Raw genomic sequence first — 24,114 nt, 5'->3', positions numbered from 1 at the left:
CGATGAAAACTATGTATGATGATGATGAAAGATAGCGAATGAATCTCGATCTTCTTTTAAACTCACTCTACTGTCAGCTGACGATGTTATTTTGTTCCTCTTGTTTGCATCTAAATTTCCAGCACAGTAATTGCCAGAACAACTATTTTGTAATTTACGACTAGAATTATAATATTTATTAATTATATTGATTCAACAAGTACTTCATGTACATATTTCAGACACCACTTCATGTTTGTATAGAACTGCCTACCAGTGTTTGTAAGCTTCCTTAAGAACATTTACCTCAACTAACTCAAAATTTTCTCTTTTCTTATGAAATTTTCCCTAGTTTGTTAAGTGTCGGATTCCACTGACAGAAGTTATATAATAAGATTAATTTAGTTATAGTAAAGGAAATGCCAAACACATTTCGACGCATGAGAACTAGAGGAACGTAACTACAAAAAAGCGGTTTTCGTTTTCTTCATGTTTTGACATAATTTTGAAAGCCTCGCTTGGTGTAAATGGAACGTAACGCCATCTGTTCTCCTTATCGATGATCTGTTGTAATGTAGCTCAATTGCCATCTTGTTAAAAACACATCTTTCCAAGAAAATAATATTTTTGGACTCTCGCCTGTAAAGCTGCGAAAATGGAGTTACGTTCCTCTAGTTCTCATGCGACGATTTGTTTTATTCATTTGCTTTGTGCTTCTACTTTCTTAAAAAAATTTCCTTCACTCTCTTTTGCACAAACAATACAAATACATCTAGCCAACAATAGGTGGAAATTATGCTACTTTGAATAATCACACACACACAAACTATTGCTATTGGCATTGGTTTATTTCTAAAGACGAAAGAAAAATTTAAGCAATTATGTTAGTCAATCAGTCACCGCGAGAATTTCCCTGGATTTTCACGTTTTATTGAAAAATTCCGTTTTTCCCTTTTTGCTAGATTTACCTACGAAATTTCTATAGATTAGGGAAATTTTCCTGGAATTACGAACACTGCTGTTTACCTACCTATATATAATATGTGTGTGTGTGTTTAAATATGAATATCATGTTAACAATTACTAAACCCTTCTATCCCATAACAGTGACAATATAGATTCTACACGTACTTTAGTCATATCAATGAAACGTATTTTGACGAGCGTTGAAGTGAAGAACGCTTTATTTTTCAACTACTTCAACAAATGCAACAATAAATTATACCACTGTGTCATATTACAAAGAGACATTAATTATTGTATTCGTTGAGATATTTAAAGAACAACTTTATTTGGATATCAAACTACGTATTATATTGTATTATATTATATTGTACAATTATATTATATTCCGTACAGCTTGCAAGAATCAAGAGATTTTCCCACGAACTCAAGTTTAGAAATGCACTTACAGGAAACTACTAGGAATTGTTAAAATACTTAAGTACGGTAATTCGTTTAGGGTTTTTTTTTTTTTTTTTTGTTTGTTTGTTTTTTGTTTTTAAAGAATATACTTTCCAAGCTTTTGAGTCGAGATCCTTTAGTCTGTTTCAAGAAAATTGAGGGGAAAAAAGCACAAAAAAGAATATTTAAAAAAAAGGAAATCAAACTGAGTTGGAGAATATATATATATATATATATAATTTTGATGGAAAAGACATATAAAATTAACAATAATAACGTGTGCTACAAATTTCAAAGTTAAATAATTTAATATCTTAGTAACTTTTATGCTTGTAGGCAGAGAGTAGCTCATCAGAAATTTGTAACACCGAGTATTAAGACAACTTACGGATTTAATTAATGAATTTCTTAGGATAAGAAAGTAAATAATAGAAAACAATTTCTTTTGTAAATTTTCGATATCACACCACAAGCTATCAGGACTCGAAATGGTCTTAATTACAAGAATCTACTAAATTATAATGGCACAGAAACTCAACCATTATGATTATCCAACTCACTGGCTAATTCAGCTTTGATGATGATCTAAGTTGACTTTTCACTATCCGATTTTAATTCCAACCCCCCGAGTCCACTCTCCGTACTCAACCAGCACAACTCTTTTCCGGGATTCGATCGCTTCTTGGTTGTAGCGAAGAGCTTAGTTCAGGCCTTCTTATGCTGTTATTTATCCTGTTATTTCCTTATAGAAAAATTTCCTATAACTGTGGCGTGATGCCTACGTTATCTGCTTTTATTTCCTTAAACAAATAGCTTGATTGTCGCTTCCTTATTTTACAATAACCAAAATAAATTTCCAAAATACATGTTTCAATTTTGGGTACTCTACAATAGTACCTTGTATATATGTAAATATTTTTCTATAACTTTCCTCACCTTTTTTAAGTGTCTTTCATTCTTGTTGTGAGAAATTTCTTGTGTTGAATGGACGAATGATTAGAATTGAATGGCGACGTCAACAGCTCGGTCCCCCGTCACGATATACACAACAACTTAAGCACGGACTACACCACATAAAATATTGAAATGATTCTAGTATGATATATACATATATACAGTATATAAATGAAATTCGCTGCAAAAAATTAAAACTAAAAAGAAGAGTTAAAATAATAAATATACAAGATAAAACATTTAATAACAATAAATAGGAAAAAAAAATTAAAATAAAAAATGAGAGGAAAGGAATTTTCGTGTAAAAGGACCGAAGTTTAAGTCTCAAAATCTTAGAAAGCCTAAACGTTTACAAGATATATTAAAATACCGAAGTGTTTGAGCAACTGTATCATTGGTTTCCCTATGCAAAGAGTTTTATATTATTCTTCCAATTACATGCCCGTAGCCAAACTCCCTCTATAAACATTGCTTCGTGAGTACCTTAGGATTTCGAAACATGTATTTCTAGATCACATATTAGTTCCTAAGTGAAGTCTTGACCCGACTACGGTAGGTCCCATAGTTTTAGAGCTATGGACCTTTAAAGTCCATTTTTTTCATGTTTTTGGCAGCCTTTAACTCCAAAAGGAAGCATTTGCGCACCTAGCTTGGTCTATACTTTTTTGTCTTGTCTTGGTGTCAAGAATCACCTCCCAAACATTGTCGGTGTTGTTTTGAAACACCCTGTATAGTGTTCTACTGTGGGTAGTACGAAATGGGCCTTCAGTCCTCAGCAGAATTTATGGATCTGCGGTGACATCAATCGTAAACCTGGCCTTAGTAACATGAATAATAATTAAATATAATCTTGTAAGTGTAAGCAAATACAAATAACATAGAAATGAAATATTTTTAAAAAGTAAGGAATAAAATATTTTTTTAGTTGTTAACCCGGAAGAAAACAAGTTCGAACTATGACTTACCTAATTCTTATGCACATTATTTTTAGAGTCCTAATTACCGGCAGTATTACGAAGGTAAAACATAAGCTTTAAAAAGAAAAGCCAATGTCGCTTGTGTAAAATGCAGGGTTTACAGATACAGCGGACTCTTTTTAATTCGAACTTGGATAATTCGAACTAAAGTCTTTTCCCCTTGAAATCTGCATTAAAAACAATGGTAAAAAATCATGGATAAAGCGAACTTTTGACTCTCCTGTTTGAATAATTCGAAGTATTTACAGTGGAAAAATGTGTAGTGTTCGATAGATTACAAACAGAACAATGCAATTCCAACTGGTTTTTGTTTATCTGTTATCTTATCCAGAGGCGGCCGTGGGAAAGAGAAAGCATTATTTGTTGATACCACCTCCGCTGGATTCCCTCTCGCTCTAGAGAATCTGGCAGAAGGTGGTTGATATGCATCTCTCCTCCTCCTCAATAACTTGCAAGTGTCCATCCCTTTTATAGAAGTGTGAATGACCTTGAACCCTGTCCTCCACTAGCAAATGACTTGTGCGAGACATTTGTGCAATTCCAATTAACTGAACTAAAAGCAGTGACAAAAATGTAAACAGATTTGTTTGTGATCTATTGACGTGCATTATGCACAATGCCGAATCGCGGAGAGTATTCTATTTCCTTACGAAAATGTGGTGCTTTATAAGGTAGGATGCACTGCACATTAGTTTTCCATATACAGTACAGTTATTTTGTTTCCTTGATTTTACTTAAAAATGAGAGTTTTTGGTTAATTCGAATTTTGGATAATTCGAATTTTTTTCCTGTCCCCTTGGACTTCGAATTAAAGAGACTCCACTGTACTTATAAATTTATTTGAAACAGTGCAAAGTGTATCTTACCTCATTAATATGGCGTTGGACTATCTTTTCGCCGCTCTGATGCGACGTGAGTGGGGTCGTAGAGGTCGTGAATAGTAGCAAGTAAAATATCACACCTTTTGTGCCTTGCTTCACTCAGTTGTGTGAGAGGACGGAGGCAGAAATCTGAGCCAGATTCGTGTCTCCAAAACGTACCGCAGATGCTCAATTATGTTCAAGTCTACGGATAAGGAGGGCCAGGGCATGTTTAACTTCATTCCAATATTCCTTAAGCTACGCAGCAACAGCTCCAGCTGTGTGAATGAGTGCATTATAATCCTGGGTATGACATCATTGTTCGGAAACATCTGAACCATAGGATATACAAAGTTCCCTAAAATGCCGATATAATCACGGACAGTGACGCGACTGGTAAGTGTCAGCACAGGCCCACTGAAAATTAGGATATTATAGTCTACAGAATCACAGATCCGCCGCCATGTTCCATCGTTGAGCAAAGACACTGCGAACCATAGCTTCGTTGGGCGTCCATCACACACAAACACAGCCCGTCGTTTACAATAAGGTGAACAATGATTCATCCGACCATATTACACGTTTCCAGTCATCAGCGATCCATGCTGCATCAGCGATCCGTGCTAAAGCGTGACAGTTCCTTATCAACTGCTTTGTCGTGCAACCTGGCACGTATATCCATGCCGTGTAACTCGCGGTGGACTGTAATTGTCAACACATGTTATAGGAGATATTGTTTGAGTTCCTCCATCACCTGCACTGCAGTCGCACGACGGTTCTGAGTGACGATCCGCTTTAATATTCAGTGGGACCTGTTACTGAGAGATTTTTCCAACCACTGTTAATCTTCGCCGATGAGATTTTGCCATGAATTTTGTAGGCCATCATAATTTTGAGCACTGTCCCTCGTGACATACTCAAGACACTTCCATGACGCTTGTACCACACAAGCGAGTGCCAAGAATTTATCCACTTTGGAAATTAAAGTTAGAGATGTCGCCCATTTTATACTATCATCGTCTGCTCAGTTCATTGGCAAACTGTCGTTCTAATGCTTTTCACATAGTACAGAATTTGCTTTAATACACAACCACCAATAGCTCTTCGGTGTTGCTGTCGCCACCTGACCGTTGCCAACCCAGGCTTCTAACGTGTTTCCAACTCCAGCTGTTTCCATTAAATTGATAAGTATCTGTATTTGTGACCATAAAATTCTTAATTTTTTTTTTTAGTTGATCCGCCTCCATACTATGCGCGGATTGCTTGAAACGTAACCAGATCATAGTGCCTTGTGCTTATTTTTCTAGCTTTAACACATCTATAAGTTATTGTCTTGTGCTCTTTCTCCAATAATAACTCTTCATGCCGAGTGGCTAACGCACATGATTTCGTAGGTATAACCCTGTGCTCGATTCTCGGTGTTGTATTTGTCTCGGATCAATGCCGAGCAAGAGGACATTGTAGCTCAGTGGTAGGGCGAAGGGGTTCCTGGATCGACTTTACTAAATTCTATGTGAGTTTGCGATGGTGGACAACATCGTGTGTGGGGGTTTTCTCTGCGTTCTCCCGTTTCCTCCCACATTCTTATTCCACGTACTTTTTCCTAATAATTTATTTTCATGAGCCATCCGTCTTTTTTTTTTTTTTTTTTTTAGCTTACATGGGTGCTCCTCGTCGCCACTGCTATTTACTTTACTTATTAAAAACAACTACTTCCCAAAACTAGGCTACGCTTTATCTATTGGCACAAATACATGCACATAACACTTCAAATTACTTCATACATACTAATTGTTATTTTCAGGCTAACCAATATTATTATCTTTGCTTTTTGCAATCATTATAGAATGCACATTTGTATTCTCCAACTTCTGCTCTTCACAAGTATTCACTACACTATAATATTTTTCACAGACTATTCACTATACTATAACATTCTTCAGAAACTATTCACTATGCTATATATCATTCTTCAAAAGTATTCACTATACTATAACATTTTTCACAGACTATTCACTATACTATAACATTCTTCACAGACTATTCACTATTACAATGGCATAAACGTGGGACGTAAAACTGAAAGAAAGGTTACAATTATTGACTTTCATTAATGTGTCTTTTTAGCCTACATGGCATAAGAGTGGTATGTAAAACTAAATAAAGTAACGACGGTGGCGATCGATCCAGCTTTAACCAATAATTTTTTTGTCTCAAATAGATGGAAGAGACGTTAAAATACAACCAATCTATCTATCTATGATAATAAAATTAATGAAAAGTCCATAAAAGTACTTTTTTTCCTACATAGTACTTCCAGCTTCAGTTACTTTTCCAAAATACACAATTTCCCCATATTAATTAACATACCAAACATTATTATGATACAGGTATTTGTCGAAATTATTTCAATATGTTTTTCATAAGAATTTAGTGAATTCACCGTAAATTATATATTCCTAAAACCAAACTGCATGGCGTGAAAGCCCTTTACGGGCCTTAGCCGCTCCAACGCTATCTGTTAGCGACTGGTTGAATTACTTCCAGCCTAGTGACTAACACGTAGTCAGCGCTCTGCGTCGCCTAGTGACTAACACGTAGTCAGCGCTCTGCGTCGCCTAGTGACTAACACGTAGTCAGCGCTCTGCGTCGCCTAGTGACTAACACGTAGTCAGCGCTCTGCGTCGCCTAGTGACTAACACGTAGTCAGCGCGCTGCGTCGCCTAGTGACTAACACGTAGTCAGCGCGCTGCGATGCCTTGCCTCTAACAGGCGTGTCAGGTGTTTTCTAGACCTAGAATTATACATTCCTGAATGATTATATTACCAATAAAACAAAAATAAGAACTTTATACTGCTGTATTGTTGAAATTACAAATCAATTATATTATCTATTCGTAGTAAATGAAAGTAGTTTATTTAATGTGTGTTTTACCCTTTGTGTGTGTATTGTCCGCTTTTCCATTCGTATTTCTGTTCTCCCATGTTAACTTGAAATAACATTTGTACATCGTGCGTGTGTTTGTTTTGTGACGTTCACTTGTTTTAATCTCTTTGTACCTTTTGAGTGTTCTTTTGTCCTTTTGTAAAAACACACGTGTAAAAAGCCAAATTAATTAATTACTGGTAGAACTAAATGTTTATAAAATGCAGTTCTTTGTATTCATAATCAATGACTAGTCATTGTTTATATATTTTTAACGATATATATATAATATGGTACAGTGTTTTAAAAAGAATTTTGTGTATTTTTCTATGGTATTAACTGCGAAATCTTTGTTCCTTTATTATTTATTTATATGGATTTTTGTAAATGAACTGGAATTTTTATGGTTAAATCAAGGATATTATAAATAGAGGATCTGACCATATGTATCGTCATCCTATTAAATCGATGAAGCCAAACAAACAACCGAGCATCGGCACGTCTGATTGGCTACTCTCGTTTCCACCATCGTCTGATTGGCTACTTTCGTTTCCGCCATGATTGTTGTTTCAAAACATTGCAATCCTATTGGGCGGAGTGGGCAGAGTAGGGGTGGCGAAACTGTGACGTATGACTTCAAGATTTTGTTGTAAGGGCAAATCCTCTATTTTATAAGATCCTTGGATTAAATTTTAGTGGTTTCTTCTTAGAATTTATTTAAATGTCCCTTATTTCTTGAAAATTATAAATTTTGATATGTACGAGGGTGTCAAAAATTATCCGCAATTTTGACATACCTCTTCTTACATTGTTCATGCTGACCTATGTCCTCTTATCTTTTATTGTTATGCTGTTGTGGTCATGCTATGAAAGTTTGATCTTAATTCCTTCATTTTTCGTCCTTTAGTTGCAGATAGATCATGGCCACTCGATTAGAGGAAGTTTGCACCAAAGATGAACAACGAGCAGTGATCAGGGGCCGCAATTCATCAAAGACTTCTGGCACAATACGGGAACAGTGTCTACGAATGGATCGAAAAATTCGAAAATGGCCACACAAGTGTTACGCATGAGGAAGGAGCTAGACAACCATCTACGACCACAAAATGATGACAGCATTGAGCGTGCTGTGACGTGGTTCTATTAGACAGACGAGTGATTTGATGAAGTGACGCATTATCTGAAAATTTGTCATGGTTCTTGATACACCTTTCGACCATAAAAACCGGATCACTACTCGTTGTTCTTCTTTTGTGCAAACTTCTAATCGAGCGGCCATGATCTATCTGCAACAAAAGGAAGACAAATGAAGAAATTAGAATCAAACTTTTTATAGCGTGACCATAACAAGGACAGAGGTTCAGCATGAACAATGTAAAAAGAGTTAAGTCAAAATTGCGCATAATTTTTGATTTGCCCTCCTCTATAACTGTAATATTTAAGAACGTAGTTTCGTTGTACTGTACAGTGCACCGATAAATGGTAACGTTTCACTACGGTAGACTTCCATTCCGAAATCCGCGAGTTAAATGCTCAAACTTAAAGTAATATATCTATAACTTCTGGTTGCAATGGAGAAAAAAGATCAAAGAGGAATCCTCTTCCTCGGACGCTGAATCCGTGTATATATATATATATATATATATATATATAGATAGATAGATAGATAGATAGATAGATAGATAAAAGCCAATACTCGCTATCACTTACTCTACGGGAATTAACATTGAAACCAGAATTGCTATTGATGTCTTATCACTTCCGGTTGCAATAAAAAATATATAAACTCAGAGGGACGTAAAACTCAAAGATTTCATTTCATTTTATTTTTGCTCTGATACATACAGACAAAGATGGACGGACATAGTAGCCGTTCTATAAAACTTCTGACATTTATGAATAGCATACTTTAGAAGTCTAATAATCGAATTTAAATTAAACAATGTTAAATGTAATACAAATATGTTCTGGCTAGGTTTATCACATTCTGAAATGCTAAAATGCAGACGCTTCCATCTGATTAACTCGTTACATAGACATTAAGTTTCGACTCAAGGATGATAAGAAGCTTGCTTTAAAGACATTATTAAAATATATATGGAAATTTGTTAAAAACAGGTAAACAAAGAGTACACACATAGCACCATGTTGACTTTGCCTGTAAATAATGTTCAGTAGATCTGATGCTTTTAACAATTCCTTCTTTCAATACGAATAGACAAACATATTTTTAATTGTGAAATGTTTAAAACTGAATTAACAATGCAAGGTGTACCAAAAAGAAGTTTAAAACCTTGAAATCTCATATTGATTTATTTATTTAGCTTACAGACATGGTTTTGGTGTCATTTCGTAGCAAAATACATTTAGTTTTTTTTTTTTTTTGTTTTTTTTTAACCTTATAGTACCTAAAGAGATTCAATATGGCTTCCATTGATGTTGTAGTACCCATCCCATTTGAAGTCTTACTTCCTCTACAACGTCTTCAGGTTTTCAGAGGTACGGGGCTGACCTGAAGATTTGTTGTGTCCTACCCGAACATCCAATTTCAATAAAACACTTATGACACCGATAAATAGTAGCTCTACTGGGAAGATCTTTATTATACTTTGTACGAAAATTATGTTGCACAGTTGTCGCAGATTTGGATTCTTCAAACGTAAACACACAGCTAGCACGCTCGGGACCAGTAAGGACAGCCATCTTTGCTGCAACTGGCGCTTTCGCTTGCGGTGGCTAGTTTCTGAACTAGTGTACTACTTGAGTCAAAACTTGATGTATTTTGCTAAAAATGACACCAAAAGCATGTCTGTAAGATAAATGAATAAATCACTATGAGTTTTCAAACTTGTAAAGTCCTTTTTGACATACCCTGTACAAATAAGCTTTAAAAATGTGCGGGAGTTAGACAGTTTCATGAAATGTATGCGGACGGAATTTTTTTTACTCTCAAAATGCAGACATGTCGGAATAAATGCTGACATAGTAACCCTAGTTTTGATAAAGTAAGACACGTTTAGCTAGAGTTGAAGAGGAAATTAATTAAATTCACTTTATTAAATGTTCAACTCATTTCAGAGAAAACATAAAAATAAGTCCCCATATAAATGAGTGGGCCAAAAAAATCAAAGATGGCGCAGGAACTCCACAGCGTTAAGAAAAGATTTTAAACATGTTTTGTTTTCAGACAGCAACTACTATTTGATATTTTAAAAATCTAACGAGAGTGGAGCTAAGAGTAAATAATAATGGTATGTTTGTGGTTGTTTTAAGATATACACTAACAATTGTAAGTATTTTTTGAATTATTTAATAATTATATTTCTCTGCTACTATCATAAAGATGTTGGAATCACTCAATATGAAAAAATACTTTTTTTTTTAAACATCGCCAAGGAGAAATAAGTACTAACTACATATGCACTATGGGACACTATGTTTCACCTCCGAGTGTCTTTGAGTAGCCGCTGATGCTCTCGTGTTTGATACGAGTGGCTCCGGTTCTAGTCCCGATGGAGACACTCGGTCGGAAAGGTGTAGAAGCCTTTTCGGGTCAGTCATCCTGAATTAAGTTTTCCCTCGATATTCTTCATTCATCAGGCAAATATCAGGATAGTACCCAATATAAAGATCCCAGGCCGCTTCCTTTCTTCCTCATTTCCCATCTGAGTATCAGGGACGTCCTACCTCATACGTGACAGGCTTAGAATACCGTAGACCATAATTGGTGCCCAGAAATATAATTTCGAACTTCAGGTTGCTTTAGACTCAGCCTATTGAACTTTGAGCATCATGAACACTATTGACAGCTACAGATAATATCTGAAATAGACAAATGATGATCTCTTTCTCTCTCTCTCTTTCAAAAGAAAAAAATGTAAAATTAAACACTTTATAATGGAGAGTACGTGTCATTTGCTATTTTTAATAATAAGGATCCTATATCATTTCCAGGGATCCTATATCATTTTTAAGTATTAAGTACACTATTGTCGGCAGCAAGAAAAAAAAAAGTAATGATAACGAACTTTCTATCAACGATGTATTGCTAAAATGTCGAACTCCCAGCCAAAGTATTTCGAGATTACTAGTACTTCTTTTGGGGTCTCAATGAATAAATAATCAATGATTTAAATCTGCAACGTTCTTCATTGGTTATTGGACGTAGATAATACAAGGAATGTATCATTTATATACAGGGTGAACCATTTATCTTGAAACACTTTTGTAGCTTTTAAACTAATAAATGAAAATCGTTGGAATTTTGTACAATGCAAATATCGCCAAGAAGAAACTGTTTGGTATGCTCTGCTATGCCACCAAATTAACAGTATTGGAATAAAGTTAAAAGGAATTTAAAATTTTACTTTCTTGGAGAGGTTTTATTCTGGAATTTTAAATGGTGTTCAATAGACGTAAAGAACGTAATTCCATTTACAGCAATTTGATGTCTTAAACTGTTCCGGAGATATGAAAAACTTGGATAGAGATTGCTATACTGCATAAAATGAACTTTTTAAACATTAATGTTGCTTTCCTTTGCTTCTATAACAATACATCAATAGTTTTTAGTAGTTGTAATTACAAGTTCTCGCACTTAGAATTATTTCTATGTGCATGGTGAAATTCGTAAAAGTAACATTGGTTACTTGAAAACAGGAAACAAAATCACGTGCTAGTTTTGTTAATCTTTCCAGTTCCAGTTAAAATTTCTTCTAATGAGAAGTTCGTGGTGTAGGTTTTATTTTTTATCCTTCTTTCTTGTGCTGATTCACAGAAAGATTTTTTTGTTAATTTTTTGATTTTTTTTTCGAAATTCCATTTGAACGATTTTTATGACTACTATCTTTCTAAATTTCATTGTTGCGGCCTATGTTGTTTCCTTTTATTTATTTATTTGTTTGTTTTAGTTATCGTGTGTGAGCAGTGGCATATTTAGAGAGATGGCTATTGGGCTCAAGACCCCCCAAAATAAATTTGTTACATGCACAATTTCATTAAAATTTGTCGGCATCCAAAAGGAAAAAAATAAGTAGTTATTCACGCGTTGTGCATATTCCCCCGAAACAAAATCCTAAGTACGCCACTATGTGTGAGTATAATGTAACTCAAAGTTTCTAATGTGACATATAGTGAGTTCGGAGTCTCTCAATATTCTCATTATGAAGTGCTATATTTCGTTCTTTTTAAATAGATAAATAGATAAATAAATAAATAAACGGTATCCGTAAACGTTAAAGATCAAAATTATGGATTTTAGCTGTTATTTGTAGCTCTCAATTCTGTAAATAAGTCCCAAAGCTCTCTAGGAGAGTCTAGAATATCTTAAGAAAAACAAAAGCGGCAAGCACTGTCTTATGGGCCCTATCTTATTCGGAAAGAATTTTTTTCCATGTTGAGTAACTCCAATGCGATGAGTACTACAGTTTTGAAAAAAAAAAAAAAGTGTACATTTTCACTTGTTTGACTAAATTCTTCACGGGTCATGTATTACTACGTCTTACAAAATAGTATAGTAATCACTTAAATGTTCTGATTCATTTGTTCAGCACAGGTTTGTGTTTCAGTCAAAGAATATACATTAAAGTATATTTCATAAACTCAATGCTGTGAATGTATGATCGACTACTATTGTCTGTTGATGGTAATATGGTAATTATAACTGAGAATTCGTTACTGCGTTCAACATACTGTCATGAGTAATGTGTCAATCATTATGTTATCTTGGTTTATTTCTAAACGAAACACTTTATATGTTTGTTTCTGATGGTATAGGTAAACTAGTTATGAATATTGAATTGAGAAATAGTACAAATTTACGACTCAAGTTTTCCAAAATGTCTTCACAACATCTTAAAATACGGTACACGAGACTTCTTCAGCAGGTCAAAGTAATAAATGGAAAATAAAATGAAAGGATAAAAAGAAAAGAAACCTAACCTTAACCTATTGATTAAAAGTACTACTTTTTAACTTAAACAAACGCATCAAAGTTATCACTTTTATTTACTGTTCATCGTGTTTTTAATTAGCAGACCTTGACCCTTTAAATTTTATTTCCCTTTCATTTCTTTCACCTGATGAAGGAGCCCAATAAGCTTCGAAATGTTTTGAAGCTATTTTGGATAAGTTGAAGTACAAGTTTATACATTTCAATTCATTCTGAACAGCCATTCTTGTGGTTAATCTCTCGCATAGTAAAGGATAAACCTTCAGATGAATTAAATCTAAACTTTACTTAATTGTTAATATTAATTTCTCTACTTCAGTGGCGACTTGTGATACGGAAGTCACATTGGTAAAAGTTAATTGTTTTCGTTACAAGCTACAGGAAGAAGCCTTACTTAGTGGTCACTTTCTTATACAGGGTGTTTCAAAACAACATTGACAACTTTTGGAAGGTGATTCCTGACACCAAGATAAGACAACAAAAAAGTATAGACCAACCTGGGTGCAGAAGTCCGTCATTTCGGAGTTATAGGCTGCCGAAAACATGAAAAAATGAACTTGAAAGGTCCATAGCTCCAATACTATGGGGTCTACGGTACTCGGATCAAGACTTCACACTTAGAAACTAATATGTGCGCTATCCAGAAATACGGTACATGTCACAGAATCCTAAGGTACTCACGCAACAATTTTTATAGAGGAAGTTTGACTATGGGCATATAATTTGAAGTACTCATAAACTACCTCTATAAAAATTGTTGCGTGAGTACCTTAAGATTCTGAAACATGGATATTTGAATAGGGCACAAACTAGTTCCTAAATGAAGTCTTGAACCGACTACGGCAGGTCCCATATGGACCTTTTAAAGTTGATTTTTTCGTGTTTTCGGCAGCCTATAATTCCGAAATGACGGATTTCTGCACCCAGGTTGGTCTATACTACTTGTCTTATCTTGATGTCAGGAATCACCTCTCAAAGATTGTCGGTGTTGTTTTGATTCACCCTGTATAAAAAAATAGAACGATAACTTGTAACGATATAATTTTAACTTTTACCGACATGACTTTTCGTAAGAGATGCCACTGCTCAATTTCCAGCAAGAAACGAAAATGTGTGTGTTGTTTAATCAAAGATTAAATGTTAAGAGCTTAAGTTAAATTTTAACAGCTAATACTAAAACACTTCCCTAATAGAAGTACTGTGTGATATTGGAGAATACTAAAAATTCAAGTTAATTTGTCGTCAACACAGATATTGAAATTGATACACTTTTACTCCCACTGAGCTGTGTAATTCAAAAAGAGGCTACTTTAAGCAATTTATAGTGTCAAATTCTGAACGACAGAAACTGTTTCGTGTTTTATTTACATCCTACGCCATAAAATTTACCAGTTACATGTTGGTAATTCATAGAGCTGTTTAGTTTATTTATCGTAGATTTGTTTGATAGTATTGATTTAAATTATACTCTGAATTAGCACCTACACATTTGTTTTCTGTGTTTTGAAGTCTTTTCGTTGCTGGCAACATACAAAACATCTATGTTATGTATAAAACAAATGTTCCATATAATTTTATTTTTTAGGGAGAACCTAGATGACATCCGGCTGCCCAAATAGACATAAACCATATAATAATAGGTTGAAAATTTACTGTTGAAACAGAGAAAGGTTGACATCTATAATAGGCCACCCCTGTCCGTGACAGCAAATGATATTTTCTTGCTATTGCGTTCTTACGTCTCAATTACCTTCAAAATCTTTCTGTCAATTCTATATTGATCGCTTGTAAAAATCTGTCTGTCATCTACAAAGTCTGCATACCACCTTTAGAAAAAAGTCTCTGTAAAATCGTATCACTTTCAAAAGTCTACTGTCGTCAATAAAATCTGTTTTATCATCTTTAAAAGCTTATTTATTGCCTGTAAAATTTCTCTATCTTCTTTAAAAAATCTATTGTTTGTAAAGCATGTCTATCACATTTGAAAGCCTATTATCTGTAAAATACGGAACATTTTCCATCACTTCCAGAATATATACCGTTGATTTATCAATTTCAAGCGCAACACGTTTGCTATATAGGGGCAATTTTCAGATCTCGCTTTTCATGGAAGTAGAGATGTTGCACTCTCGTTTTCAACTTTTCATAGTTTGTAATAAACCATAATTTGATGATAAACATTGTACTATATAAATTTAGAGCAACTTTCAAAGGTAAAACGGGAATTATTATTATTTGGAATTCAGTGATGAAGATGTTGTAAACTTTCTTTTAAATAGGAATCTTCTTTTTGTTCACCTCAACTATAGTTTGGTGCGCAACATGGAAATTTTAAAACTTTTCTCTCCCTTGGGAGAGATGTTTTATACTTTGATAAGGTCTCTTCTTGGTAACTGCATCTAGATATTCTTTTTTTGATCTTCCTCTTCCTGGTTTTCCTTCTGCCTTTTCCTCTATCAGGACAGTGATCCAATTGGAGTGTCGAGTAAGATGGCCAAGTATGCTGTTCCTTCTTTTTCCTATTATCTTCGTAGCCCTTCATTAGCTTCCTTTAGTACGTTTTCATTCCTTTCGGTCCATGATATGCGCAGCATTCTACGCCAATACCACATTTCAAATGCTTCCAGCTTGGATATTTCAACTTTTCTCAATGTCCACGTTTCTGATCCATAAAGCGCCACGCTCCATACCAGTGTCTTAATAAATTGTTTGCGAAGGTCCAACGACACATTTCTTGATGTTAGCAATCCTCTTTTCCTATTGAATTCTGGTTTAGCCTGTGCTATTCTTGAACATACATATTTTCACTTCTTCTGTCCGAGGAGATTAGACTTCTTAAATAGGGGAACGTCTTAATGTCTTCGATTTTCTCTCCATCTAGCCATACGTTTGCCCCTTCCTGTCCTGCTCTTATGCACTTTATCACTTTGGTTTTCTTGTTATTTATCTTCATTTTGCGTGTTTTGAATGGGAAGAGTGAAGGAATATTAAAACATTTATTTTGAACATCCGAGTCGAAACCAACTACATATTTTTCTGGATCTGCGTCGTAAGCCCGAAATATACAAAACCACAATCTTCTACAGAAATTCCTAAAAGAACCTAAATGCTTTAACAATTATCTTTCAATGAAATATAGAAAGAAAAAATCTAAAATATAGTAGTTAATGCTTGTTCCCAGATCAATTTGAAGCTATAATAATTCCCATATATTTAGGTGAAAAGTGTAAGTTTACATAACTTTTTAAAATTCTTCACTTACAAGTCGTCTCAAGGTTTATGAAGTAAATAGAAAATAACAAAGACACATCAAAGAAAAAATAAATTTATATGTATTATTATTATTATTATTATTATTATTATTATTATTATTATTATTATTATTATTATTATTATTATTATTATTATTATTATTATTATTATTATTATTATTGAGAGTTATTGATGTGTTTAATTTTGTTATGATCAAGTAAATTGTATAATTTGGTATGTTTTTCACTTATACTTGTAGTCTAACAAAGTACCATTTCTACTAACTAAATGAACCCTGTAAACTAGAGACGCTATGCTGAGAATTTAGTGCATTGAATTCATTTCTACGTCAATTAACGAATTTAAATTTCAGTATAAAGGTTTGAATCCGTATCTTTAAGAATTGTATGTTTCATATTTTGCATAATATTTTCAAACTATCCAACACCAAGATGAGTAGATATACATACTCTTGTTCCAAATCTTGCCAACTTACTTTCGAATCTAATACATATGTGAAACTTCCTTACTATTTATCGTATTTACGCATACATAATGTGCACTTTCAAACTTTCAGCCCTCAAAAGTAGTATTCATAGTATAAACGACATATTTCAGACAGAGAGGCCTTATTAAATGCTCGCAGCGACATAGGTTTAGAAGTAAATGAAGAGAAAACTAAATACATGGAAGTTCACCGGGATCGTAATACCACAAATTATGAATTTGTGAAAATATCAAATAATATTTTCGACAAAGTAGATACTTTCTAATATCTAGGATCAATATTAACAGTCCCAAATTACATCCACAAAGAAATTAAATATCGACTAAAAACAGGGAATTTTTGTTATTATTCGGTTCAAAATCTCTTGTCGTCGCGAACTCTGACGAGGAATTTGAAGCTTAAAATATACAAAATGATAATCATGCCTGTTGTTCTGTATAATTGTAAAACATGGTTCTTACTCTGAGAGAAGAACACAAACTGAAAGTATTTGAGAATAAAATCCTGAGGAACGGGAATGGAGAATGACGGAAACTTCATAACGAGGAAGTTCATAATTTATACCATTTACCAGACATAAGAGTCGTCAAGTCTAGGAAGCTTAGGTGGGTAGGTCATGTAGCCAGAATGGAAGAAAGTAGAAGCACTTTCAAAGTTCTAACTGGAAATCCAATCGGAAAACGACAAAGAGGAAGACCTAGGTGCAGATGGAAGAACAATATTAAGATGGATCTCGCAGAAATAGGAATACAAAGTAGAAACTAGATCCAGTTGGCTAAGGACAGAAGCCAGTGGAGAGCTTTTGTGAACGCGGCATTGAACCTCTGAGTTCCATAGGCCATGCAGGGGCATCATTTAGGGGGACAGGAGGGATAATTACCCCTCCAACAGTTTGAGGAATACATATACTTTAATCAATTGTCTACTAGTATAAAACGTGAAAGTCTTGTGTTGGTGGTGCTCTTGCCCCCCTCAAGCGAAGTCTGAAATGACGCCCCTGAGAGTGAGTGAGTGAGTTATATGAAATCAGGCATGGCTCCACTAAGTCACTGCATAAAACACATAGATTTCGCGATAAAATTGTTCGAATGTAGAAGTGAAGTGAAACAAGTGAAGTAATTACAATTTTAAGGGCTATGCTTTATGTATTATGAGGAAAATTACTCACTTTTGCGTCTTTTGATGAAATTATTTTAACTTAAATTAGCATAACTGAACAGAGTCAGCATTTACCAAATAGAAATGTCGTGCAACTTAGTTAAATGATGACATATTACGAGTGTTTCTTTCCATTAATGTATTAATATTTGTTTTAAGAAACGAAATTTTCAGTGGGTTGTTGACATTGTTGTTTCGGGGTTTAGCATCCCATTCAGCAGCAAAGCTATATAAGACGTGGACCTATAGCTTAATATGGGATCCGAACAACTCCGCCGGAAATCAAACCCAGTTCCCACGTGCCGAAGACGCGTACGCTACAAATATAATCACAAAAGAACACAAGTTTTCAGTGGAGTTTCGAGAAAAGTACACAATGCGATAACTAATTTTATGGTATTTTAATAATAGGGTGTAATACATATAAGTAAATACGGAAATTTACGTTAGTTTTTTTTCGAATGAGTACTTTTACAATATTGATATTTTTAAATCCTGTATGTTCTGCGTTAAAATTAGTATGCTGGGTCTTATATAGGAGATCCAACTTTATTTATTTTTCCATATCAAAAACAAGATGCGCATTATACAAGCGTAAATAGGGTAAGATTCTTATTTCAATCGAAAACAATAAATTGTTGTACACAGGGGTATCAGAATACGGACTTAAAAAAAAAATGAGTGGACAATTTTTTTGAAGAAGATAGTACAATTGTTGAAAATTTCTTTACTGATAGCAAGTTATTTTGACGAAGGTATGCAAATTGAAACTTGTGATGCTTTCGTAAAATTTTAATAGTGCAAGTAAATATAGTGGATTTTGCTCTATGGAACTACGTTCGGACCATGGATTTTGGTGCTGACAAAAGATTGGTTCTGTGAAAGGGTGGTCAGTTAAGTAAACTGTATTGTATAATATAATTGGTTGTTTCGTCATGACATTTGTTTGTTATAATTGCCAAAATATAAGTGTGGTTATGCAGTCATATGCCTTAATATTAATATGAAGTTATACAGTCAGTGCATTTGAAACATGGGTAAAATAAAATAAACACAGATGTCTTACTATTTGAATTAACATCAGGTTACGAGGGCTATTTTTTTTTTCAACCTCCGATGGAGCATCACACACACACACACACACACACAAAATGTGAATCACAAAATCATTTTATTACTAAAAATCAAGCACAATTACAATTACTTCTCTACTTCTCCACATAGTCACCATTAATTCAATTGCCTATTGATAGTTTTGGAAATATATATTGTTATGTACTGCTTTTATATCGTAGATGTAGCATAGTAGTTTAATTCAATAGGTATGTATTTGTCATTACTATGTATTTTATAAATTTGTACCCTTGACGAGTCTTATTCATACGCACGTAATCGTGCAATATGTATGACTAAAAAGACGAAATAAATGAATGAATGAATGAAAGATTGTCATATCAATGAACGAGATTTCCAATACCCTCTTCATAAACGGTTACCGCCAGTGTATAGACAGGACTTTACAACATATTTTTTCAACCTCCGGTTGCTCTTATACATGACCAGACAAGCATAAGGGTGCGGATCTGCGCACGGTGCTACTGCGCAACTATCCCACCATAACATCTGCCAGGGCAAGGTTCAGTGCGCGAAACCGCATACTGCTGTTGTAACCAGGCAGCTGCTTGCTCAGTTTCAGCGGAAAGTGTTCCAGCACCCAGCATATAGCCCAGATTTAGCGCCTAGTGAATTTCATCTTTTTCGACTGCTGAAATAAAGTCTAGGAGGACAGCACTTTCGCACCAATGGAGAACTTCAAAATGTTGTGAAGACCTATCTCCATACGCTGACGGCCACCGTTTAAGAAGACGGTATTATAAAGTTCGTTCATCGATATGACAAATGCCTTAATCTTTATGCTGACTATGTGAAGAAGTAACTGTAATTATGCTTGACTTTTGGTAATAAAATGATTTTGTGATTCATTTTGTGTGTGTGTGTGTGTGTTATGCTCCATCGGAGCCTGAGCAAAATAGCCCTCCTATTTTCTTAATTTGTCATGCAAACTATGATACTTAAAAGCGTCAATGTAATGGTAATAACAGAGTTATTTAGTGAAAAAATATGTTGTATGGAATATTCTAAATCTTCTACATGCTAACAGGAAGTACAATTGCTCAGTAACTATTATCGAATGGTGAAATACTTTTAGCTTTGTTGGTTTAAAATTTCAGAAAACTTTCTGCATAACTTTCACACGGTGATTATTATTATTATTATTATTATTATTATTATTATTATTATTATTATTATTATTATTATTATTATTATTATTATTATTACTAAAATGGTGTATTAACCTATAACATTTAGAAAATTGATCTAAGAAAATCAAAGATGCTCAAATGAATTTTTGCATATACAGGGTGTTACAAAAGTTTGTCACAATATTTTGGGAATACATTCCTTACACCAAAATAAGAAAAAAGTTTATGTGGACCTGTAGTCGGAAGTGCATAGTTACGCAAGGGCGACGATTTCTCCGTAAATTTGGGGGGCCCATTCAGATGCAGAAGGTATATATATGAGGATTTTAAGACAAATTGCATTCAAATTATGCAAAATATTGTATATTCATAAATACAATAGGGGGTCCCACATGAGCTTTGGGGGACCCTTGTAGTTACGTAATTATAGGGTATCGAAAACGTGAAAAAAAATGAACTTTAAAGGTATATAGTTCCACTACTATAGGACCGATCATAATCGGGTCAAGACATCACTGAGGAACTATTATGTGAACTATTCATATATCCACCTTTCAGAACCTCCGATACTTGCGCAATCATTTTTAGAGAGGCTGTTTGGGAGTACTTGATCACTCTTCACCTACCTTTCTAAAAACTGGTGTGCAAGTACTGGAGCATTCTTAAACATGGATATTTGGATATTTCACATAGTTCCTCAGTGATGTTTTGACCCGACTACGATAGGTCCCATAGTAGTGGAGCTATGAACCTTTAAATTTCACTTGTTTCACGTTTTAGGCACCCTATAACTCCGAAACTATCCACTTTTGAGCACTGGTTCATTTGAACTTTATTTCTTATTTTGATGTGAGAAATCTGTTCTCAGAATATTATGACACATTTTCTGTATATATTTGTATTTTTATAAATATTTAAGAATCTACAGTTATTTAGTTTGACTCTCTTACCACTAGTTTACATCAGATTGTTGTTAAACTTCAATTCTTACAAAATGTTAAAATATTAAGATTTCAGTGGGATTTTAATGGTAGTAGTAGTATATGTACTATATTTTATCTAGCCATAGAATAGGATATTTTTATTTATCATCAAAATTGTTTTATAATCTGGAAGGATACTACAATTCTTTTGAGGAATAGGCTCTACTACGAATCACCTAATTTTTTTTCGATTTGGTGATTGAAATGACATTCTTCGGTATATAAAAGTTTATGCTAATCCTAAAGTACTGTATATAACATTTGAATTTCAATGTTACTTGTAGGTAGTGAGTTCTGTCTACCTGATGCAAACGAAATGAAAAGTTAATCGGAAGTAATTAACTGTACTACAACTACAGTACTTGCCTGCTATTTCCACTGCTGTAAATCTTGCAAGTAAATGGGGTAGAAATTACCAAACAAATAGGTAGATAATTTTTTTTAGCCTTTTAAAACTCTTCTTTCGTCTGATTTCGTGTGTGTTGCGGATGGGGGAGGGGGGGATAGGAAGATGGAATAAACTAACACTTATTATTATTTTATTAATGCTGATTTGTTATTTCACAGGAAAGTGAACAAATCGTACCGAGGAAGATCTTGTCCTATTGTAGTTCACTGCAGGTGAGTCTTTCACAAATGTTATCATTTCAATGTAATGTAGTGCATTCTAGTAACACATTTATTTACTTTACAGACAATTTTATATTTAAAAACAGGAAAGACCTAAAGATGATATTTTGCATATAACACAATCTCAAGTCCTATAAAAATGGAAATATTAGGTTACATAGACTTACAGATAGTATTGTGCATCTGAAGTAGTACAGCCATTTAAAAAGAGAAAAACATGAATCGCATAGATTTAAAGATAATATTTTGTATGTAATATAGTACAGTCGCTTGAAAAGAGAAAATAATATGGCTCATTAATTACTTTTCCAGTCCTTTAAAGAGAAAGAAAGAAACATAAGTCTCATAGATTTAGAGATAATATTGTGCATGTAATACAGTACATTTCTTTAAAAAAGAAAGAAAAACACGCTTCAGTCAGATTTAGGGATAATATTGTGTATGTAATACAGTACAGTTCTTTAAAAACAGAAAAATATGGGTTATATATTACATCTCAGTTCTTTGAAAAGAAAGAAAAAAAAACATACTTCAGTTAGATTTAGAGATAATATTGCAGGGTTTCCTACTGATCTAGAGAAATTTATTTCACTGACTTCTCCCTGACTTTCCCTGACCTTTGGCAGGAAATTCCCTGACTTCCATGACAGGTGTCGGATGACGTTGATACATAAATAAGGAATAAATAACGGTGAATATATATGAGAACGTTTATTCATAATCAATTGCTCATACGTACATTTCTCTTATCACCTTTAAAGATATGAGCAACTTCCATACTGTGATCATTAATTGTTGGCTAAGCTGAAATTGGTGTACAATTAATGTTAGAAAAATATATTTTATAAAATTTCCCTGACTTTCCCCGATTTCAAGTCTTTTCCCTGAACTTCCCTGATCTGCACCATTTTCCCTGAGTTTTTTTGACTTCCCTGACCTGCACCATTTTCCCTGAGTTTTTTTGACTTCCCTGACCTGCACCATTTTCCCTGAGTTTTTTTTGACTTCCCTGACCTGCACCATTTTCCCTGAGTTTTCTTTGACTTCCCTGACCAGTAGGAACCCTGCTAAAGATTATCCATTAAAGTAACTTATTTATACCTACCATATATAGAGCATTTTTCCGATTATTTATTTATCTCGACTATCCATAGAACACTTCTTCAGGTAGATTAATACATTGACCATTTATAGAACACCCAAGTAGAATTGTGCATGTAATACAGTACGATTCTTTAAAAAAAGAACAATATAGATTTTTTATTACATTTCCGTTCATTGAAAAGAAAGAAAAAACATGCTTCAGTTAGATTTAATGTTGTGCATATAATAGAATACAGGCCTTTAAAAAGAGAAGAACATAGGTCACATGCTTAAAATTTATTTTTTTATTTCATTCTCTGCAAACATTGCTATAAATATTATTACTAGATTATGCAGACTAATTTTATCTATAACCCAGGATAACACGTGTGAGACCAAATCTAGTTTCCTTGCTCTTTTCTACTGTACTGTAGGACTTCGTTAACCATTACTGATAGTCGAGTCTCGCTACCTTTCCTGAGAGTTTCAGATTATATGATATATGGAAATTAATTGGCAATGTATCAACTTTGTGCACTACTACTGTTAATATTATTTCTACTAACTTCGTTTTCTATTACCTTTATCTTAAAATATAGCTTCATTGAAAACAGCGAAAATTCGACTATTGATGAACGATAAATTCGAAATACAGTTATATATATATATATATATATATATATATATATATATTAAATATTTGGTTTAAGCGTATGTGGTTTACATTAGCCATAAGCAACAAGATATTTAATTTGTTTAATATTATAGATTAACTCGTAATATGATGCATTGTTTCGCGCTTATAAGTCTAAAAGACGTGAAATATACCGTAAAACAATATATCGCAGCACGCGTTACTCTGAAAACGAGGAACAATAAAGCTGGTGGTCTCTAACACTTCTGACTTCCCGTCGAAGCATTCCATATTCACTGCTGTCAAAGCTTACATTCTGTCTATTTTGAACCCGCCTTTAAGTCTGGGAACATGGTCTTTAGGGAATCCCCCTGTGCATACGTTTCACATTTCTTAAATATGCATTTTTAGATGGCGTATGTGTCTTCCTTTACACGGATATGGACTGCCGCTCCACGGTTTCTCGTGTTCAAAATAACGCATGTTTTAACGTAGGTTTTTCTCATTCTTGGATGGCACCATCTCTAAAACTATGCACTTTCCCCCACAGGG

The 24,114-nt window shown here is 34.0% G+C and overlaps 1 protein-coding gene across 2 annotated transcripts in view; it reads left to right on the top strand.

Moving 5' to 3' along the window:
• Nucleotides 1–24,114, top strand: part of IA-2 (tyrosine phosphatase IA-2) — a 775,584-nt gene that overhangs the window by 743,598 nt on the left and 7,872 nt on the right. For both annotated transcript variants that reach the window (XM_081741273.1, XM_081741272.1), the window contains exon 26: nucleotides 21,783–21,836. In XM_081741273.1, coding sequence (XP_081597399.1) covers nucleotides 21,783–21,836 — 54 coding nt within the window. The remainder of the gene's footprint in view (nucleotides 1–21,782; nucleotides 21,837–24,114) is intronic.

This window comes from Thermobia domestica, chromosome 15, assembly GCF_964235325.1.
Source record: "Thermobia domestica chromosome 15, izTheDome1.hap1.1, whole genome shotgun sequence".
Taxonomy (NCBI): Eukaryota; Metazoa; Arthropoda; class Insecta; order Zygentoma; family Lepismatidae; genus Thermobia; species Thermobia domestica.
This window is presented reverse-complemented; position numbering and strand designations above follow the sequence as displayed.